We start from the raw sequence: 18,265 nt of genomic DNA, 5'->3' as shown, positions 1-18,265 counted from the left end.
CTATGTCATCACTGACCTAGGCACAAAGGATTTAAATGATCTCAAAAATCATCCTGAGCTTTGGAACTTAAATTCTAGGAGACACTGGAAAAAGTGGTGCTAGCAACCCTCTCCCTGTTAGAAATGTTTCTTTCTCATGAGTTTCTGGGCACAAGGGGCTTAGTGTTCATAAAGTCCCAGCAAAAGAGAAAGAATCACACACACAAATGTATCTCTTCTAAAGCTTGCAGATTGATATCTGCTTAAAATATTTGTATGAGCAGGAGATGGACTCTGGTTGAGATGCAGAGGTCTCTGTATATGTGCATCGAGGGGGGCAATGCCAGTGCACAGTGGGAAGAAATTCTACAGCAGTACTATCCATCCTGATACTACCCAGCTGGGGGAAATTTAGTACCTGAATCGCTCCCTCCACCCCACTTGCCTATCTCTTCTGCCACCTCACTCCCTCCTCCCTTTCTTCCGAAATCCCTCCTCCTCCTTCCTTCCCTTTCCCTTGGTCCCTCCCCATCCCTTTCCCTTGAACAGTTTTTCCCTCCTCCTCTCTCTCCCTGTCGTCCGCTTTCCCTCCTCAAACCCTCCCCGGCGTCTGCGTCAGGCCCCCACTTGCGTGACGCGCAGGGTCTGGGTGGGAGCTGTCCACTCGCCCGGGGTGCTGAATGCAGCAGCGGCGGCGGCGGCGGAGGCGGCGGCAGAGATAGCTGAGAGCCTTCTCCGCTCCAAGAACCTTGTTTCCAGACCTCGGACGGTCAACTCACAGCCCGCCACCTCCCTTCCAGCACCACCCCTTTGGGAACTGAGCCAGGGGGGCAGCAGTCGCGGCGGCGGGTGCTGAGCAACGGTGGAAGACAACACCTGGCAGAAGCCTGGAATCTGATTTGCTTCCTCTCGCCTTTTTAAGAGATATACTTATACACGGTTTTGGGGAGTCTCAAGGACCAAGCCGGAGCCAAGTCCTGGCTGCCTCCCACCTCGGCCACGCTGCTTCGTTTCCCCCTCCCACCCTCAACTGGCATCGCAAACAAGCCTTACCTCGTTTCATCTACGAGGAGAGGTAGCAACAGCGAGCCCAGCCAGCCAGAGGCAGCAGAGAGGAGGGAGGGGCGGGGCGGGGGGGGCGCAAAGAACCGACGAGGCCGCCCTTGGTGGGGGTAGCGGGGGCAAAGCTGCCCTGAAGACCTGGCAGCAGCCCTCCTCCGCCCCTTCCCCTCCAGAAGCACTCTTTCCTTGTTATTTGAGAACAGAATTATTCTTATTCCACTAGTATTGTTTCATTTTTTGTTACCCCCCACTCCTCACTCCTCAGCCGCCCCCACCCCTACGCTTGCCTAGCCTCTGGTTGCATGGCAGCGCTGCCCGGGCGCGGGGGCTCAAGGCCAGCCCCCCGGGAAGGAGGAGGAGGAGGAGGAGGATCATGAGGTCGGGAGTCTCCATTGCGCCGGACGGCGAGCAGCAGCCAGAGGACGAGCCGGAGCAGCCCCCGCCCCGGAGACACTCGGACGCCGACAAGCAGTCGCCACCGCCGCCACAGCAGCATCGGTGCCCACTGGCAGACCCAGAGCAAGAGGAGGAGGGCGACAGCGGCCCAGAAGAGGAACAAGGGGAAAAGACGAGGCCACTCACCCACCCGGACCTGCCCTTCTTCCGGCCCTTTCCCCTCGCCCAAAGGGACATTTGATGGAGCCAAGGGAAGGGGGCCGAGGCTTTACAGACAGCCGCAGGGGTGGACTGGGGGCTGATATCATGTAACTACTTCTTCCTCTAGTCCCCTCCCACACGCCCCTTTTCTCTACCCCTTCTCTCTGCTCCACTGCCTCCCACCCAGCAAACACACACCCTTCCTCTAGCCAGAATTTTAATGCTCAGGAAGGAGGTGGCTCTGCAAGGGTTAAACGATCTTTTCTGTTTTTCCCTTTCCCCTGTCCTTAGTTCCTGATTTTCCCACCTCTGTTCTCCTAATTGGCTTTTCCCTCTTCTGTGCAGCCGTTTGGCTGCAGAGGCAAAGCACAAACCCCTTGCCCAATTTCACCTGAAACCCTTCCCCTCACCCACTGCTCTCTTAAAAGCAACTCTGGTGCTCCTGGGGGTTAATTGCCCCAGTTTTCTGCCCTGGAGAATTAAACTTCTCCCATCCTCCTCTCCCCCCCCCCCCCAGCTCTCCCCCACCAAAAAAACTAACCTCCTCCTACCTGAGGAAAACTAAGGAAAACTATCTTTTCTCTTTAGCACAGACAGCCCTCAATTCTTCACTGAGCTACTTTGCCCTAAGCCCAGCTCAGTCCACTCCAAATTTTATTTATAACCTTCCCCACCTTTTTATATAAAAGGAAGATTTTTCCCATTGCCTAGGAATTTGAGGAAAACCCAATAAGCATCTCTTGTGGAACTTTTAAGCAGTTAGACCTTGATCCCAATTCCCTAACAGCACATCCGCAATATTTTTTCTATCTCCCTGCCCCTATCTGTGCCCCCAGGTCAAACCCCAAAAAGAGATACCCTGAACAAATCTTAAGATTGGGGTAGATTTGGGGGATAGTCAAGAAAATCCTTTTGTTGTTGGGCTTTCCACATAGAATTCAGAATCAGTGAATCACAGTGCTCAGTCCTGAGGGCAATTTATTTGCTACTTAGAGGAGATATAAGTGGAGCCAGTGAAAACGAAGACTCCCCCCATAACACAGATACACTGTGGACCCCCACCCCCACCATCCTATCCTTCTCTACAAAGACTCCACCTGCCCCTACAGGGCTCTCTGCTTCCACTGGGCACATGCTGATACCCCTGAGTGGGCTGCTCTGGTGGTGGTGCTGCTGCTGCTGCTGTGCCTGGTACCACTGTGGATTGTGTGCCCCAGCTCCCCAGATGTTGCGCCACCAGGGTCTCCTCAAGTGCCGCTGCCGCATGCTCTTCAATGACCTGAAGGTTTTCCTCCTGCGGCGCCCACCTCCAGCGCCCCTGCCCATGCACGGAGAACCCCAGCCCCCTGGTTTGGCGGCCAACAACAACACCCTTCCGGCTCTGGGTGCCGGGGGGTGGGCAGGCTGGAGGGGCCCTCGAGAAAGGATGGGCAGGGAGACCCCTCCTCTGCCACCTCCACCACCTTTGCCACCTTCTGTGGAAGATGACTGGGGTGGCCCAGCTACAGAGCCACCTGCCTCACTGCTCAGCAGTGCCTCCTCAGATGACTTCTGTAAGGCAAAGACTGAGGATCGCTACTCACTGGGTAGCAGCCTGGACAGTGGCATGAGGACCCCGCTCTGCCGCATCTGCTTTCAGGGGCCAGAACAGGTGAGACCCTTTTCCCCTTTCTTCTGGTATCTCCACGTCTTGCAGATTGCTACTTGCCTACTTGCACTGGGGAACCGCTGTGCTGTCTCTAGTGTGATGACTCTAAGTTTTAAGGTCTCTTCTCTGACGTTTCATGTGGTTAAGTTTGCCTGACATATATGGTGCATGGTGGAGCCTACTTGGTGGCTTGTTTGTACCCCATTTTTGCATTCTCCTTCCAGTGCTCAATGGACATAAGTTCAATTCCATCCAAAAATTTCATAAGCATCCTCAGAGTAAAAGATTCCAGTTGGAAGGGATGAAATGAAGGAACTTGGTGGTACCATACCTGTTGCCAAGATACCCTTGTATCTGATTTATTGTTAGTGACATTTCCCCCAGCCAATCTTCAGTCCCAGATTCAAACTTCTTCCCTCTCTGGAAGTTCGTGGAGATCTTCTCCTTTGCAAGCCTATGCCTGCTCCTTACCTTTGAGACTACCCTCTCCCATATTATGTTGACATCTTCGGCAGTACATTTTAGTCACTGCAGAAGAAATGGAGAGGGATTGTAATTTCAAGAAGATTATACAATTTTCCAAGACATTTCTTGGCAGACTCCAATTTTTCCTAGCTTGAAAGCAGATAGGTAGGTAAGGAGAGAGTGAGTTTAAGGGATATGGAGAAGGAAGTTGAGAATCTTGTCATAACTATTCTTCTCAGGGCTGAAGCATGTGAAATTAGAAAGTACCTTAAACTCTCCTCATCTAGGAGAGAGGGTGGCAAGTACCTCATGGACCAGAGTCTTCCCAAGGTCAAGGGTTCTCCCTACTCCATTCATTCAGAGTTTCATAGATACACTCCAGCAGCCCCGCCTCCTCCAGCTTCCCTTTCAATCTAGTGTCTGCAGTGCTGGATAGCATGTGCACATTCTTTTGGAATCATGAATTGTGGCAACACTTTATACAGAATCCCAGATAGGAAAGATCCACCTGAAAATCTGGTCTAGTTAGTATGCTGGAGAAAGAATATTCAGTTGCACCCTAGTCAAGTTTAGGTGGTCACACCAGGCACATCTTCACTAGTTTCCCAGCAGTGGAGGGAAGACTTGTGGGTTCTCCTGAGACAGTAGAATGCCATGCCGGCTCTGGTTCTTGTTGAGGGCTTTCTCTGCGAGAAGCAGGCTTCACTTATGTTTTATCTTATTCATTCACTTATTCATTTTATCTTTGCTCTGAATGGGCAGGACACTTCAGAGACAGCTGATGGCTGGGGCTACCGCCTGGGTATTATGAGAGAAGGTTATGTTGACCTCAGTGTGAATAAATGTCTCTGAGAGGCTGGGAACTGGGTTCTCCCTTCCAGTAACTAGGATTGCCTTAAGGACCAATTGGAGTGTTGCCCAGAGCCAAGGATTACTATTAAGAGAGAAGGTACAGGGTATCTGCTGAGTGCCCCTTTCCCCTCTTTCAGCCCCTCTCTCTACTTCTAATGCCAGCACAGGCCTCCAGCACAGACACAAGTTAGAGTAGCATGGCTGAGAAGAAGAGTGGTACCTGCTTTTGGGATGTTCCTGGTCAGCATCTATCTGAATCAGAAGCCGGGGGCAGGAGCAGGGGGAGATATTTTGCTTTCTAACTTCTAAAGCTATTTCTTACTTCTCCCATCTGGCCTGGCTCAGGTCTGCATGTCAAAGGGGCCACTGGGAGCATGACTTCAGGCAAGAATACCTTTGTCTCTAGAAAACAGCAGGACTTGGAGCCTGTTCTGATGCTATTCACCTGCTGTGTGAGATTCTTCAAATTTATTTATACCTCTGGGCTCCTTTTCCAACTTCTGTGATTTAGAGGAACCTTTCTCTCTTCCCCTCATTTCCTTATAAGTGTTTTGAGAGGATTCAGAGATAATGAGCCTGAAAATGACTTGAAATGGACTAACATAATGGCATGTATTTTGATCATGGAGAAACAGTATTTTGTTTAAATAGAAAAAGAAAGGGATTATTAGGAATGTTGTGAAATACCCTCACATGATGCAGGGTCTGGTTGGAACTTAGCTTTCCTTTCTTGTTCATTATTTTTATGATATGTCATAAATAAAGCATGGAATAAAACAATTAACACCAAGAAAGGAATGGGCTCTATTATTATGTGGGAGGAATGGGGGCCATGTCGATATTAAGACTGGATCAAATCAAGCACTTCCTGCATATGATTATTAATTATATTTTGAGGGTTTGCTTTATTTGCATGGGAGCCAGGAAATTTTAATGGAATTGTGGTATAATAGGAATAAAAGTAGCTTGTGTTAGATATGAACACACTGTCCCACTTTTGGCTTGTTTTTCTTCACAGGATTTTAATGAAAAAGAGAGACAAAGGGGAGGAGATAGGGAAAACTCTGTAGAGAAGAAAGAGAGGGAGAGAGAGACAGAAAGTGAGATTTCGGTATTTTGTTTTCTGTTAAGGAAGGGAGCTGTCCAGCAGTTGTCCACACGTGGCATTGAAAGGGGTGCAGAAACTCTGCAGTCTCAGTAGCTGAAAGACTTGGTCTTTTCTCTGCCCAAACAAAGGAACTGAACAGCTCCCCCAGGCACTGCCCCTGCTCCAGGTGTAAAACACTGCCCAAACTGAAAATCTGGTCTCTTCCTGCCAGTGGATTATAACGTACGTACATGGTGAGGGGCAGACAACTAAAGGATCCAGCTAATTCCACATCTGCATGTCTCTATACAGGACTTAGTCTTCATTCATATGTGCATGTATTTATTTAGCAAATGTTTATTGGGCAACTACGGCACGCTGGATATTGTTCCAGAGCCTGAGTATCCAAGGGGCGAATAAATCAGATGAGATCTCTGCTCATCTGAAGCTAACATTCTAGTGAAGATGCAGAAATAGACAAGTAAACTAGTAAATAAATAACTTGTATTGAGTACCATAGCGAAGGCAAAACAGGAAAATGAGTTAGATAAGGGAGGGCTCAGGGAGCTGCATTACACAGAGTGATTGGACACAGCTTTCCTGAGAATGTACCCTCTGACACCTAAGTGATGAGAATGACACAGAGATGCACACATAGGTCTAGAGGAAGAGCTTTCCAGGTCGAGGAGACAGCATGTTCAAAGGCTTAGCATGTTTGAGAAACAGAGGGAGGATAGGAGGAGGGAGAGGGATGGGGTGTGGACTAGTGTTTGAGGGCCAACTTGGTTCCATGCTGGACAGTGGACCACTCTCCTCCCCTCAGCCAGTCATTCAGGTGGGACAGGGGTCAGTCCAGGATCCATCAGTGTGGGACAAGAACCTGGTCAGCAAGCCCATCCATTTCTGGTTGAAGCTGCACTAATTCACTTCAGGGAGCCGTGTGCCATGGTGGGTAAGCCAAGGTCTCTGAAGTCACGTGGCTCCATTTGGAGATTTGAATGATTTGGGTAGCTTCTCTCTGCTTCAGGTTTCTCATTTGTAAAACTGGGATAATGGTGATAGTATGTCATTCTGAGCATCAGATCAGTCAACACAGTTAGAGTGGTGCTGTCAATGTTTGTTGTTATCTTAGAGGCAAGAAGTTGCCTTCTTCCCACATACCTTGTTTTAAAGGAAAAGTGTGCCTCAGCTCCCAGGCTGGCAGAAGGATGGCTGTGATGTGGTCTGTCTGTGGTAGTTGATTGCTTCTTGCCCACTCACATTGCTCTAGACAGAGTGCTGCTCTTCTCTTTCCATCATCAAAAGTCTCTATTAAGTGCCTACCTATGCCTGCTGCTCTGCTGAGCAGGATCTGGAGACACAGAGCAGATGTGGCCTTGCCCCCTCTGGGAGTTTCACAATCTAACCCAGACATCACAGAGGCTGATAGAGAGCAAGAACACACAGACACTGAGTTGCAGGTGAATTACAGTAATAACGGGGACAAGACAGAGATGCATGCTTAAAAGCGGTTAGTGTGGAGGGTGCCTATTCAGAGAGACAAGCGGAGGAATTTGCTACCGTTTCTCCAATTAGTCAGGGAAGGTTCCTCTGCTGCTGCTGAAGACAATGTGAGAAGAAATAGACTTAGGCTGAGTTTAGAAAGCTGGAAGCATAAGAAATGTGAGCCACACAGATAACAAAGAGATGAAAGCACCTCCCAGGCTGGTCAGCTGTGGAACACCTGGAGTGGGTACAAGGGTGAAATCCACCATGGGAGTGGGTGTGATGGAGCACCTGTTCTGGACCTAATGAAAAGCAGGAAAAAGGCAGGTCTGCCTCCCTTATTCTTTCTGGAGTTCATTTCCCTAGAGCTCTGCATTCAGAAGGGGTAAGAGTAGTGTGAAATATTTTAGTCAGTGTTTCAGGTTCTCAGAAAGTAAGAGAAGTGTTTTGCAGGGCTCGAGGGAAACTGGAGATGCCAAGATGCAAGGAGAACCCTGGGTTTAGAGACCAAGTAGAGCATTTCAGGAGAGATTCAAGGCATATATTATTTTTCTTAGCACTATGTTTTGATTTTAAATTTCTTTGTGGGATCAATTAATTAGTATCTGGCCCTGCAAAGAATAGAATAATCCCTAACGTTTATGGAATCTAGGACCAGAGTAGATGGAGGCTCACCTATCATAGGCCAAAATATTTAGAAGTAACAAATCCAGCTAACAAACTGTTAAACAAAATGCATTTTATTCTTCTATCCTGACAAATATACCTTCAAAACAACCTGGAAGACGGGTTTGAATTTTAAACTATTAGAGTCTTCTGAATTCTGTGCTAGTCAAGTGGGGGTATCTGGGCCTTGGTCAGCAGGCCACTCGGATCAGATGTTCTTTCCACCTTTGGCTCCATCCTGCACCATGATGAGCCTTGACACATATGTGTGGACACACCAGCTGGCTTGTCCAAGCTCTAACTATATTACCCTCAAAGAGCTTCCCCTTGTGCATGGAGAAGAGAACCATGAAGGTTCTTGGAGTAGGCTCAAGGCTGAATAAGCAGGAGTTCCAGGGTTCCAGGAATCAGACATGTTCTAGAAGGGGGCATGTGGATCTCTGACTCTGCAGACTCCTCACTCTATGGGAAGTGTGCAGCTGATGAAGGGCCAGGGTGGAGCCTTCTAGAGCAAGACATCCTCTTGCCTGGGTCTAAGTGAGGCACTGCAAATGGACTGTAAGATCCCAGGAAGCAGTGACTTGTGTTTGCTCATTGATCTATTGCCTGGCACCTGCTTCATGCCCCAGAAGTATTTGTTGAACGAATGAGCCTTTAGAGCTCATCTAGTGGGCAGCTCCACAGGTAGAGGAACTGGGGAGAAAAGACTGCAGGGGAGAGAAATAGTCATGGGCATCAAATGCTGACAGTGTGCTGTGCACAAGAAGGAGCAGACCTGTTCTGTAGGGTTATAAAAGGCAGTGTCTTGGCCAGTGATGGATTCTTTAAGGAAGCCAACTTGAGTCTTGATATTAGAAAGAACTTTCTATCAAAGCTATCCTAAGATAGCATAGGCTGCCTTAGAAAGGGGGCTAAAGTGGGCCACTGGGATGAGTAACCTTTAAGATCCCTGCTTGAGCTTGAGACTTAGGGTTCATTACAATGAGATTGCTGGGGACCCAGAGAGATTTTAATTTTTTTAATTTTAAAATTTAATTTTTTAATGGCTACACCTGTGACATGTGGAAGTTTCCTGGTCAGGGATCAAATCTGACCTGCAGCTGTGATCTGAGCCACTGCCATCAGATTCTTGACCCACTGTACAGCAGTGGGGACTCTGAGAGATATTTTTAATCTAAGCAGAAAGAGATGGAGCTGCATCTCTTCTAATTCAAGAGTCATCTAGTCCCAGTATATCTAGTTTCAGCATATATAACACATGACATGTATGTATACATGTGTCTTCAGCAAAGATCACAAAGAGAAGTTTCTGTCCTGTGTTTATAGAAGTCCTAAGTTTGTGGCAAGCACAGGATTGCTGTAATCATGAATTTACACCATGCACATACAATATACAAGGAAGCATTTCATGAATGGTAGGCAACAGATAACATCAAGGACTTAGGATGTCCGGGAAAGGGGAAGGCCGCTTACTGCTACCCCTCCCTCAAAGTCCTGAGTGAGCTATTGTCATTTTCCCATCTGAGATTTTTTTCCCCACTGTGGTTTTCTCAGTTCTTACTTCTGCCAGTCCTGGTCCTATTTAAACTGGAATCTCCAAGGACCCTTTTCTTATGATTCTCACCAGTGCTCCAGTACTTTATTGGGAGATGATGTAAGGATGTTCCAACCTCACCATTGGGTCCCTAACAATTTCCCAGATTTGGCCATCTATTATTTACACACACATACACACATACATGCATATGCAGACATATGAATAAAGCTTTGAGTGAATCTGTCTCATGTTCACAGAATTAGGGATTGGAGGAGGGGAGACACCGGTATCTTGCAGGGGTGGAGTGATTCTTACTTCAACCGTCTGTAGATCCTCTACACAGTGTTCACCTTGTAATCCTTCTTCACTTGCCAGCCTGCATCTGCTTGTGGTGGGTTGGCTAATTTATTGGGTGTGGCTTCTAGCTAAGGCCCCCAGACAGAGAATTACTTAATAAAGCCAGTAGAGCAGGAGTGAAATATGGATTTCAAAAGAGCCTGGGAGAGATACTGGGAATCAATCTCTCTCTCTCTGCTCTCTTTTCTGTGTTGGAGAAGCCCAGCTGTGGTCTGTGTGTTGGGGGAAGGAGAGCTCGAGGGGGAGGGGATACTCAAAGGAGTGTGGGAATGAGCGAGCTGCTTCTTGTTTGCTGGGAAGGAAGCCAAGTTGGAAGTGAGCCCGGATGTAAAGGAGCTGGCGAGTGAATACTGTGTGGGCCGAGCTATATGCCATCCCCCATCAAGAAGTATCGTATGTAAGGCAGAGTCCCATACACCCTGCGTGTATTCATATAGTACACATTTGATACCCCTGTAAATGCTAAAAGTAAAAAGTAAAAACTAACAGTCTCATGCCCAAATAGGCAAAATTGAATAAGTAATCATTTGAGGTCTAGGTAGAAGCAACCATCAGGAAAAAAAAAAAAAAAAGGAGGATATGCAAATATAGGCTCTGTCTATCTCGGGGATCCAAGCCCAGGAAGGGGACACACCAGCCCCAGCCTTGCACCCAGCTTACTGCTCTGATGAGAATGTCTCTAGGACCTGTGCTCAGAGGTGGTGAGGAAGTCAGATCAAATTCATTTCCTTTTTCATAGAAATGTTACTTTGGATGTGATTAAAGAAACTCAACCTCAGTTTCTCCAGAAGCAGTCTCTTGAAGCCACTCATGTGGCTGGCATAGGGCTCTGCATACAGTACAGATTCAATATTTGTTGATCCTTTCCCCTCCCTCCTGGCACGTGTTCATTCCAGACTAATAGTGTTATCTTTGGTCCCAGCTGCACCTGTGGTGGAAGGCATATTCGCTGTGGTACAATGGCACATATGGGCATGTGTATAAATTAAGTGCCCAGCAGGGGGGATATGGATGATCCCTTGAGATGCCTTTCACCCCATCTGACCTCCTTCTCAGATTCTGTAATGACAAAGAGCAATGATTCTTGTTCAAATAAACATAGTGAACATTATTTTGGCTTGAGACCACTTGACCAGGAGCAGATCTTTTCTCATCCACTTGCAGAAGGATGGAAAGAATGTGGAATTTCATGTCAGAAAGGCATGGATTTTAATCGCATTTGGGGATCTTCTCAACTGGGTGTTCTCAGATGACTTATTAAACCTCCCTGTACCTAGATTTCTTTGTTTGTAAAACAGGAATAAAATACCAAGCTTGAATACTCATCATAAGGAGTGGGCATGATTAAAGTTCTAGGCACACAGTAGCTGTTCATGAAATGGGAGCATATTATTCCATTTTGTCAGTATGGCTCAAGGACCTAGAATGGGCGCCCCTGCATCATACTGCTGCCTTTTCTACCACCCTCTCTCACTACAACCTCAAAAAATAAGGTCCTCTCATTAAGGCTGTGTGTGCTTTGACCACAGTAAACCCCCAGCTGCTTTGTGACTGGCCATTAGGAACGCACGTTTAGATCTAGTGTCTCTGTTCAGCTGAGTTTCTGCCTTGTGTTACCTGAGTCAGTTGGACCTTCATCCTCTCCTGCAAGAGTCCCTCACTCCTAACGTTTTTGTCTTTATCCATCTCCATCACCACTGTGTCCCTGACAGATCTTCGTTAAGCAACACTCTTTGCTGGCAGGAACTATGCAGAAAAAGACATGTTCCTGGACTTGGAGTCCCTAGAGGCCAGGAGTGAGCCATGCACATTGAGGAAGGATACCACATTGAGGAAGGGGCAGCAGAACTACTTGCTCAACATGTGACAGCAAGGTGGTTGCATTCAGGGTTGTCCCTACACTAGAGTTTCTGAAAGCTGGCATGGGACAGACACTTAAGACAGACATGATGCTAAATAGCACTGATCCTCAGTTGAGTATGTTGTTCTTTATTATTTTGCTCTCATGTCTGATGATTATGTCCAGGAGAACATCTCATTGGAGAGATAATGTGTTCAACACTTTTCTAAAGCTTGTCAACCTCTTCTGTAAATAAAAAAGAGAAGACATCAAGCTTGATGCCTTTGGACATACAGCAATCTCTAGCTAGAATTTGTTAATCTTGTTTTGTTTGTATCTGTGTGCGTGTGTTCGTTTTTATTAACAGAATTTATTTTTCAGAGACATTTCAAGTTGGAGGCAATTCTGAGCTGAAAGTAGAGAGTTCCACTATACTCACTCCCACTCCTCCTCCCAGCCTCCCCTATCATCAGCATTCTGCACTATAGTGTTGCCTTTTTTACCATTGATGAACCAACATTGATACATCGTTATTACCCAAAGTCCATAATTTGCATTGCGGTTCACTCTTGGTGTTATACATTCTAAGGCTTTTGACAAATGCACAATGACAGTTATCTACCATTATAGTCTCATACAGAATAGTTTCGCTACCTTAAAATTCCCCTGGGCTCCACCCATTCATCCCTCTGCTCCCAGCCCTGCACTCCTGCAGGGTAGTCTGGCCTTTTCCAGAATGCCATGTAGTTGGAATCATGCAGTATGTAGCCCCTTTCAGACTGGCTTCTTTTACTTAGAGATAGGCGTTTATGGTTCCTCTATTTCTTTTCACGGCTTGATAGCACATTTCCTTTTAGTGCTAAATAATATTCTATTGCATGAATGTAGCACAGCTTGTTTCTTCTTTTTATGGTAAATGATACCAGCTTTTTTTTTTTAACTTATGATAGTGACAAAAAGTATCCTTTATAAATAAATTTACTGAAGTAAACACAGTTGAGAAAACTGTTATGTATGAAGAAAATAATAGTGTAGGTGGTATATGAAAGTACCAACAATGTAAGTGACTGAAGTTTGGGTAACACTGACTTGGGCTTCACACTTTGCAATAGTTCTGAAACATTTGTGGGCATCAAGAAGTGCCTTGGGAAGGGGAAATGCAGAGTCTTGGGCCATTGTCCTAGGGTGGTGCCCCCGAATCTGCATTTCTAACTGTTAGCTTTGACAACTCCGAAGCAGGTGACTAGTTCACAGGAATATTGTGTACTAGGCAGCAGTTTGAGGAGGAAGCCAAATGGGGAGAAGAAATTCTCCCATCAGACCTGAAGTTCCCAGACATACAAGAAACAGGGGTGTGGTCAGTGGTCGAGGGGAGGGAGGTGGTGGTTGGGCATAGGACCGTGTAACTAGGAAGGAATTGGTGTGTCAGTTAGGGCAGAGATTGAAGGGATGTCTCTCCCATCTCTCTCCATCCTGCCGCAGTCATCTGAGAGCTCTAAGTTCCAGATGGAACAGCCACAAGTTGGAAAAATCTAACCAACACGGGACTCGTTGTGAGGGAGAGATGCTAACTCTGATCCTGTCAAGACGTTGAGATTTGGGGGGTTATCTGTTGCCCAGCTAATGTTAATTTCCCTGACAAGTACAATAATCAATCCCCACTTTTTTTTTTTTTTTTAGGGCCACACCTGCAGCATATGGAAGTTCTCAGGCTGCAGCTGCCAGCCTACACTGCAGCCAGAGCAAAGCCGGATCTGAGCTGCATCTGTGAACTACACCACAGCTTGCAGCAACCCTGGATCTTTAACCCACTAAGGGAGGCCAGGGATAGGACCAGAATCCTCATGGATATTAGTTGGGTTCGTAACCCACTGAGCCGCATTGGGAACTCCATCAGTCCCCAGTTTTGAATTCTGTTGAGTGTAGTCTTGAGCTAAGTCAATTCAGGGACCTCTCTAGGGAAACTCCAGAGTCCCAGAGTAGGGCAACAGATGGTGCACAGCTCGCTCCCTCACAGCTCACTGAGTACCAACAATGAAGTGCTTCAGCTGTGGAATGGCACGTCACTCTTGCCTACAGCTCCTGGGCTGGATCTAGAAACATGGCTGTGCCTAAAAGCAGCAGGGGCAGGGAGTGTTGTCCTCCCAGGTGCCTGGAAAGAGATCCAGATATGGGTGAACTCTAGAAGCCTCTCCCTCTGCAGTATTTGTACCTCCCTCTTAGGGATGCTGTGAGATTTAAACAAGGTAACACATGCCTAACATTTACAATACTGCTGACACACAGGAAGCACTCAGTAAATATTAGCATTTATTGTTATTATTTCCTCACTTATATTAGGAGGATATTGTACTCAGGAAGGTCTAAGCTCTTTCCCTTCTAGTTGTGTTGTCCTCTTTTATGCCTTATCAGGTGGAGAAGCAGTACCTGGGGTTGGTATAAATCCAGTTTCTCCTTCCACCAATAGAACAGTTCTCCCAGAAGAGTGACCTTGGAACTGGGCCTTAAAGACAGAATCAGGGAAAGAATTTGGAAAATAGGAAATGAAGATGTGTCTAGACATAGGGATGGAAAAAAAATCAGAAATGTTTTTGAAGTTCCCATCATGGCTCAGTGGTTAATGAACCCAACTAGTATCCATGAGGACTCAGGTATGATCCCTGGCCTCGCTCAGTGGATTAAGGATCTGGCATTGCCATGAGCTGTGGCATAGGTCGCAGACACATCTTGGATCTCAAATTGCTGTGGCTATGGTGTAGGCCAGCAGCTACAGCTCCGATACAACCCCTAGCCTGGGAACTTCCACATGCCGTGGGTGTGGCCCTAGAAAGAAAGAAAGAAAGAAAGAAAGAAAGAAAGAAAGAAAGAAAGAAAGAAAGAAAGAAAGAAAGAAAGAAAGAAAGAAAGAAAGAAAGAAAGAAAGAAAGAAAGAAAAATGTTTTTGGAGAAAGTTAGCATGGTGGATAAGAATATGGGGCTTCCAGAGTCAAGCAGAACTGTTCAAGTCGCAGTGTGCTATGCAGTAGAGGTCAAGTCACTTACAGATTTGAAATCTTAATTTCTTCCATTGTAGAATGGGGATGATAATAATATTACTTGTCTTAGAGGTGGTATCGTAATGCTCAAATGATACAATGCCTGCAAAACTCTTAGCAAAGGGTAGGATACAAACAATAAATTTGCAGAGACACTGTGAACGTAAGCTCTTGATGGTATCTGACCTAACAGCACTCAGCTGTCTTCTCCAAACTTTCGTTGAGAATCTCTACCTTGGTGTGTATATGACTGTGGGCTGCTGACCTCAGGAGGAGGTGCCAAAATATCGCAGGAGCAGGTGAAACTAAATATACCCACACATTGCCAGCAGAGTAAATAAAAATTATCTCACAGATACACATACACATACATACATTTTCAAATGTCTATGGAAGCCAGGGTGATGAACAAAATCAAAGCGTCCTTCCCTTTAGCTCAGTTTCTTGCCAGTAAGTATATTCTCAATCAGCAGATACTTAAAGTACAACTACTGTCATTTGAAGGTTTGTGAAACTATTTTAGCATTAAAAGGGGTCCAATGGAGGGACATGCTACAGAACAACCAGCTAGTACTTTCCAAAAGTGTCAAGGTCATGAAAGATGAAGACTGATAGGGGAACTGTTCTCGATTGGAAGAGTCTAAAGGGATATGATAACCAAATACAATGTGTGATTTGTATTGGCTTCTGGACTAGAGAAAGGACATTAGTGGGACAGTTGGTGACATTCAAATAAGATATGTAGATTTCATAATAGCATCGCGGCAATGCTAAATGCCTGTATTATGGTTCTACAAAATGTTAACCTTTAGAAAAGTTGGGGGAAGTGTCTATGGAAAGTCATTGTGCAATGTTTACAAAGTTTTCTTATTGCTTAAAATTTTTAGTTTTTAATTTTTGTCTTTTTAGGGGCCACACTCATAGCATATGGAGGTTTCCAGGCTAGGGATAAAATCGGAGCTGTAGCCACTGGTCTACACCACAGCCACAGCCACACCAGATCCGAGTGACGTCTGTGACCTACACTACAGTTCAGGGCAATGCTGGATCTTTAATCCACCAAGCAGGTCCAGGGGTCCAACCTGCATCCTCATGGATACTAGTCCAATTCATTTCTGCTGAGCCATGACAGGAACTCCCTACAATAACTTGTAACTTTCTGAAATTATTCAAAATAAAAAGTTAAAAAATAAAAATAATTCAAATGGGTGTAATTCCTTATACTTGGAAAAAATGGGAATTACAAGTATAGAAAAAAGAACATGGATTTGGTGGTTAGAAAAACCTGGATTAGACTCTAGGGTCTAGCACTCATTAGCTGTGTGGGCAAATTAGTTCAATCCTCTGAGCTTTTGTGTCTTCTATAGGCAACATGGAGCAAATATGAGAAATATATCATAGAATTATTGTAAGAATTTGAATAGACAGCACATACCATAGCACATGAAGGGGGCTCCTAAAAAAACACTGGCCCTCTTTCTGGTCTCTTGCCCCCCCCCCATTCAAAAAGGATGCTAAACATTCCTCACACATCTTCCCAGGTGTAAGTATTGTGTTCTATGTGCTTTGAGATTGACAGGATGACACCTGTGCCATCAAGTGTTGAGTGGGCAGGAAAGTTTTCCCAATACGGGATCTTAAATACATAAACAGAGTTTATAATCATTTGCATAAGTAGCATTGGCCATTATCCAATGTTCTTTAACACTTCTTTACCTGACACCCCAAAAGGAGCATTTTTGGTACACTGAGTGGGTGTGGGTTGTATGTTTGATTCATCCTGTGATGATCCCTCTTTGAACCACAGATTTAAGCCTCCATGGAGCAATGTTCTACTTTAGAAAGAATAACTATCTAGTGCTAGGGCTCTGAGTTCTCCAGCGTGTTTAGAAAACAACTGCCCAAACAAGGCAGCTGCAGGTGAATGAGGCAGGTGTTCATGGGCATGCAGAGATATCCTCTCCTGATGTGTGTGTGTCAGGAGTGAGCAGCGGGCATGTGCCTGCGTGTGGACCACAACTATTTAACACAGAAGGAAAAGGCGCTTGAGGGGGCTGGTCCATTTAGCTGCTCCTGGTTTTTGGTTATCATTGTTCCAGAAACAGCCCAGAGGGTCTGGTCCTTACAAAACCAGTCCTAACATTTTATACAATACTCACAGCCTTGTTGCTTACTTCTGACATCCATTAAATATTTGCCTGCAAAAACCAAACAAACAAAAAATCAGTTTGTGGCTTTTGGAGGAACACATATGATTTTGAAGTTCTCTGTCTCTTCCTCCCTCTAAAAAAACACATAGGTTCCTTGTGATTTATATTAATTTTCATCATTTCTGCAAATGTGGTTCAAATAAAAAAGTGTTTTTATTTGCCATGATGGCTGGAATTTGCTTCAAAATAATCCACTGACTAGAGATGAAACAAGACCTGTCACGTATTGACAAATGCTGAAGTTGGGTGATTGGGTACATGCTTTCTTCTAGCAGTCTCAATTTTTATGTGGTTGAAATTTTTCCATATTAGAAGGGGATGGCCTATTGCCTGGTTAATTAAAATGTTATAAAAAGCAATTATTAAACAGGTTTGACAAAAAGGAAGGTGGAACTAGCTGAGGGTGTACAGAATAGCTTGGGGCACAATGATACTGAGCACCAGAGCCAAAGACTGATAGGACCAGAGTGCACCCCAGTGGGCACATCATAGATCTTGTTCAACAAAGGGAATAAAGGGATCTTTTGTCCCCAAAGGTGATGATTTAAAGATGAAAATGTCCTGATGTCCATTTCCTTTCTGGTCCACCTGGTTTGGTTGCAGCAAAAGGGTCAGTGTGGCCATTCACTCAGCAGATGTTGAGTGCACATATCAGGTGCCAAGCCCTGGGAATGAAAGATAAGATGGGGAGCTCAGAGTCCAGTGCAAGAGCCAAGCATGCTAAGAAGCAACCACATGTATATATAATGAATGCCTTGGACCAGGGCCTCATCGATTGTGCTGAAGGACTACACAGGAGAGGTGACTAGTAATATCTGGGAAAGCTGGAGAAGGATCACCAGAGAAGCTAGTCCTTGGAAGGGCCACATAGGGATGAGTAGGGGGAATTCTCCAGGTGGAAGTGTGTGCAAGGTATGGCTCTACAAGTTCTGCCCTCACTCTTCTCCTCAGGAACATTTCCCACTCAGCCGAATCCTCTCTTCCTCTCACTGCTTTTCAAATCATCCTCCTCTGCTCTACGACTCAGAACCACTCTCCTCAGAGAGCTGGGTGGACTAAAGGGTGATCTTGGTGCAGGCGGGGAGGGGTGCATTAGCTCCTCTCTAGAAGCTTCTCCTTGCAATGCCAGCCTTTCTGGGCTTGGTCCTACTGGCCTTTCTATAACTGGAGCCTAGTGATGTGACTGTTCTTGGGATCCACCTACCTGGGAATAGTAACTCCACCAAAACTCTCTTGGTTGTTTGAATGGAGTTTTTATCTGGAAGTTTCACCTGTGTGCCTAGGAGTTTCCTTACTCTCTAATGCACGCAGAGGCCCTAGCTCATATTCCTTTGGTAGGGGGGGAAGAACAAATTTTATTTCCCTAATTTTTAGAGGTGAGAGACCAGGATCCAGAGAGATGGGTGGAAGGTAAAATGCTAAGCTAAAACCCCCTCAAACCAGAG

At 45.8% G+C, this 18,265-nt stretch overlaps 1 protein-coding gene across 1 annotated transcript in view; it reads left to right on the top strand.

The window, feature by feature from the left end:
• Positions 606–18,265, top strand: part of MARCH4 (membrane associated ring-CH-type finger 4) — a 107,306-nt gene continuing 89,646 nt past the window's right edge. The window contains exon 1 of the mRNA XM_003133648.5: positions 606–3,289. Within this exon, the coding sequence (XP_003133696.2) occupies positions 2,771–3,289 (519 nt within the window). The 5' untranslated portion in view covers positions 606–2,770. The remainder of the gene's footprint in view (positions 3,290–18,265) is intronic.

Source organism: Sus scrofa, chromosome 15 (genome assembly GCF_000003025.6).
Source record: "Sus scrofa isolate TJ Tabasco breed Duroc chromosome 15, Sscrofa11.1, whole genome shotgun sequence".
Classification (NCBI taxonomy): domain Eukaryota; kingdom Metazoa; phylum Chordata; class Mammalia; order Artiodactyla; family Suidae; genus Sus; species Sus scrofa.
The sequence above is the reverse complement of the archived record's forward strand: the minus strand, read 5'-3'. Positions and strand labels throughout refer to the sequence as shown.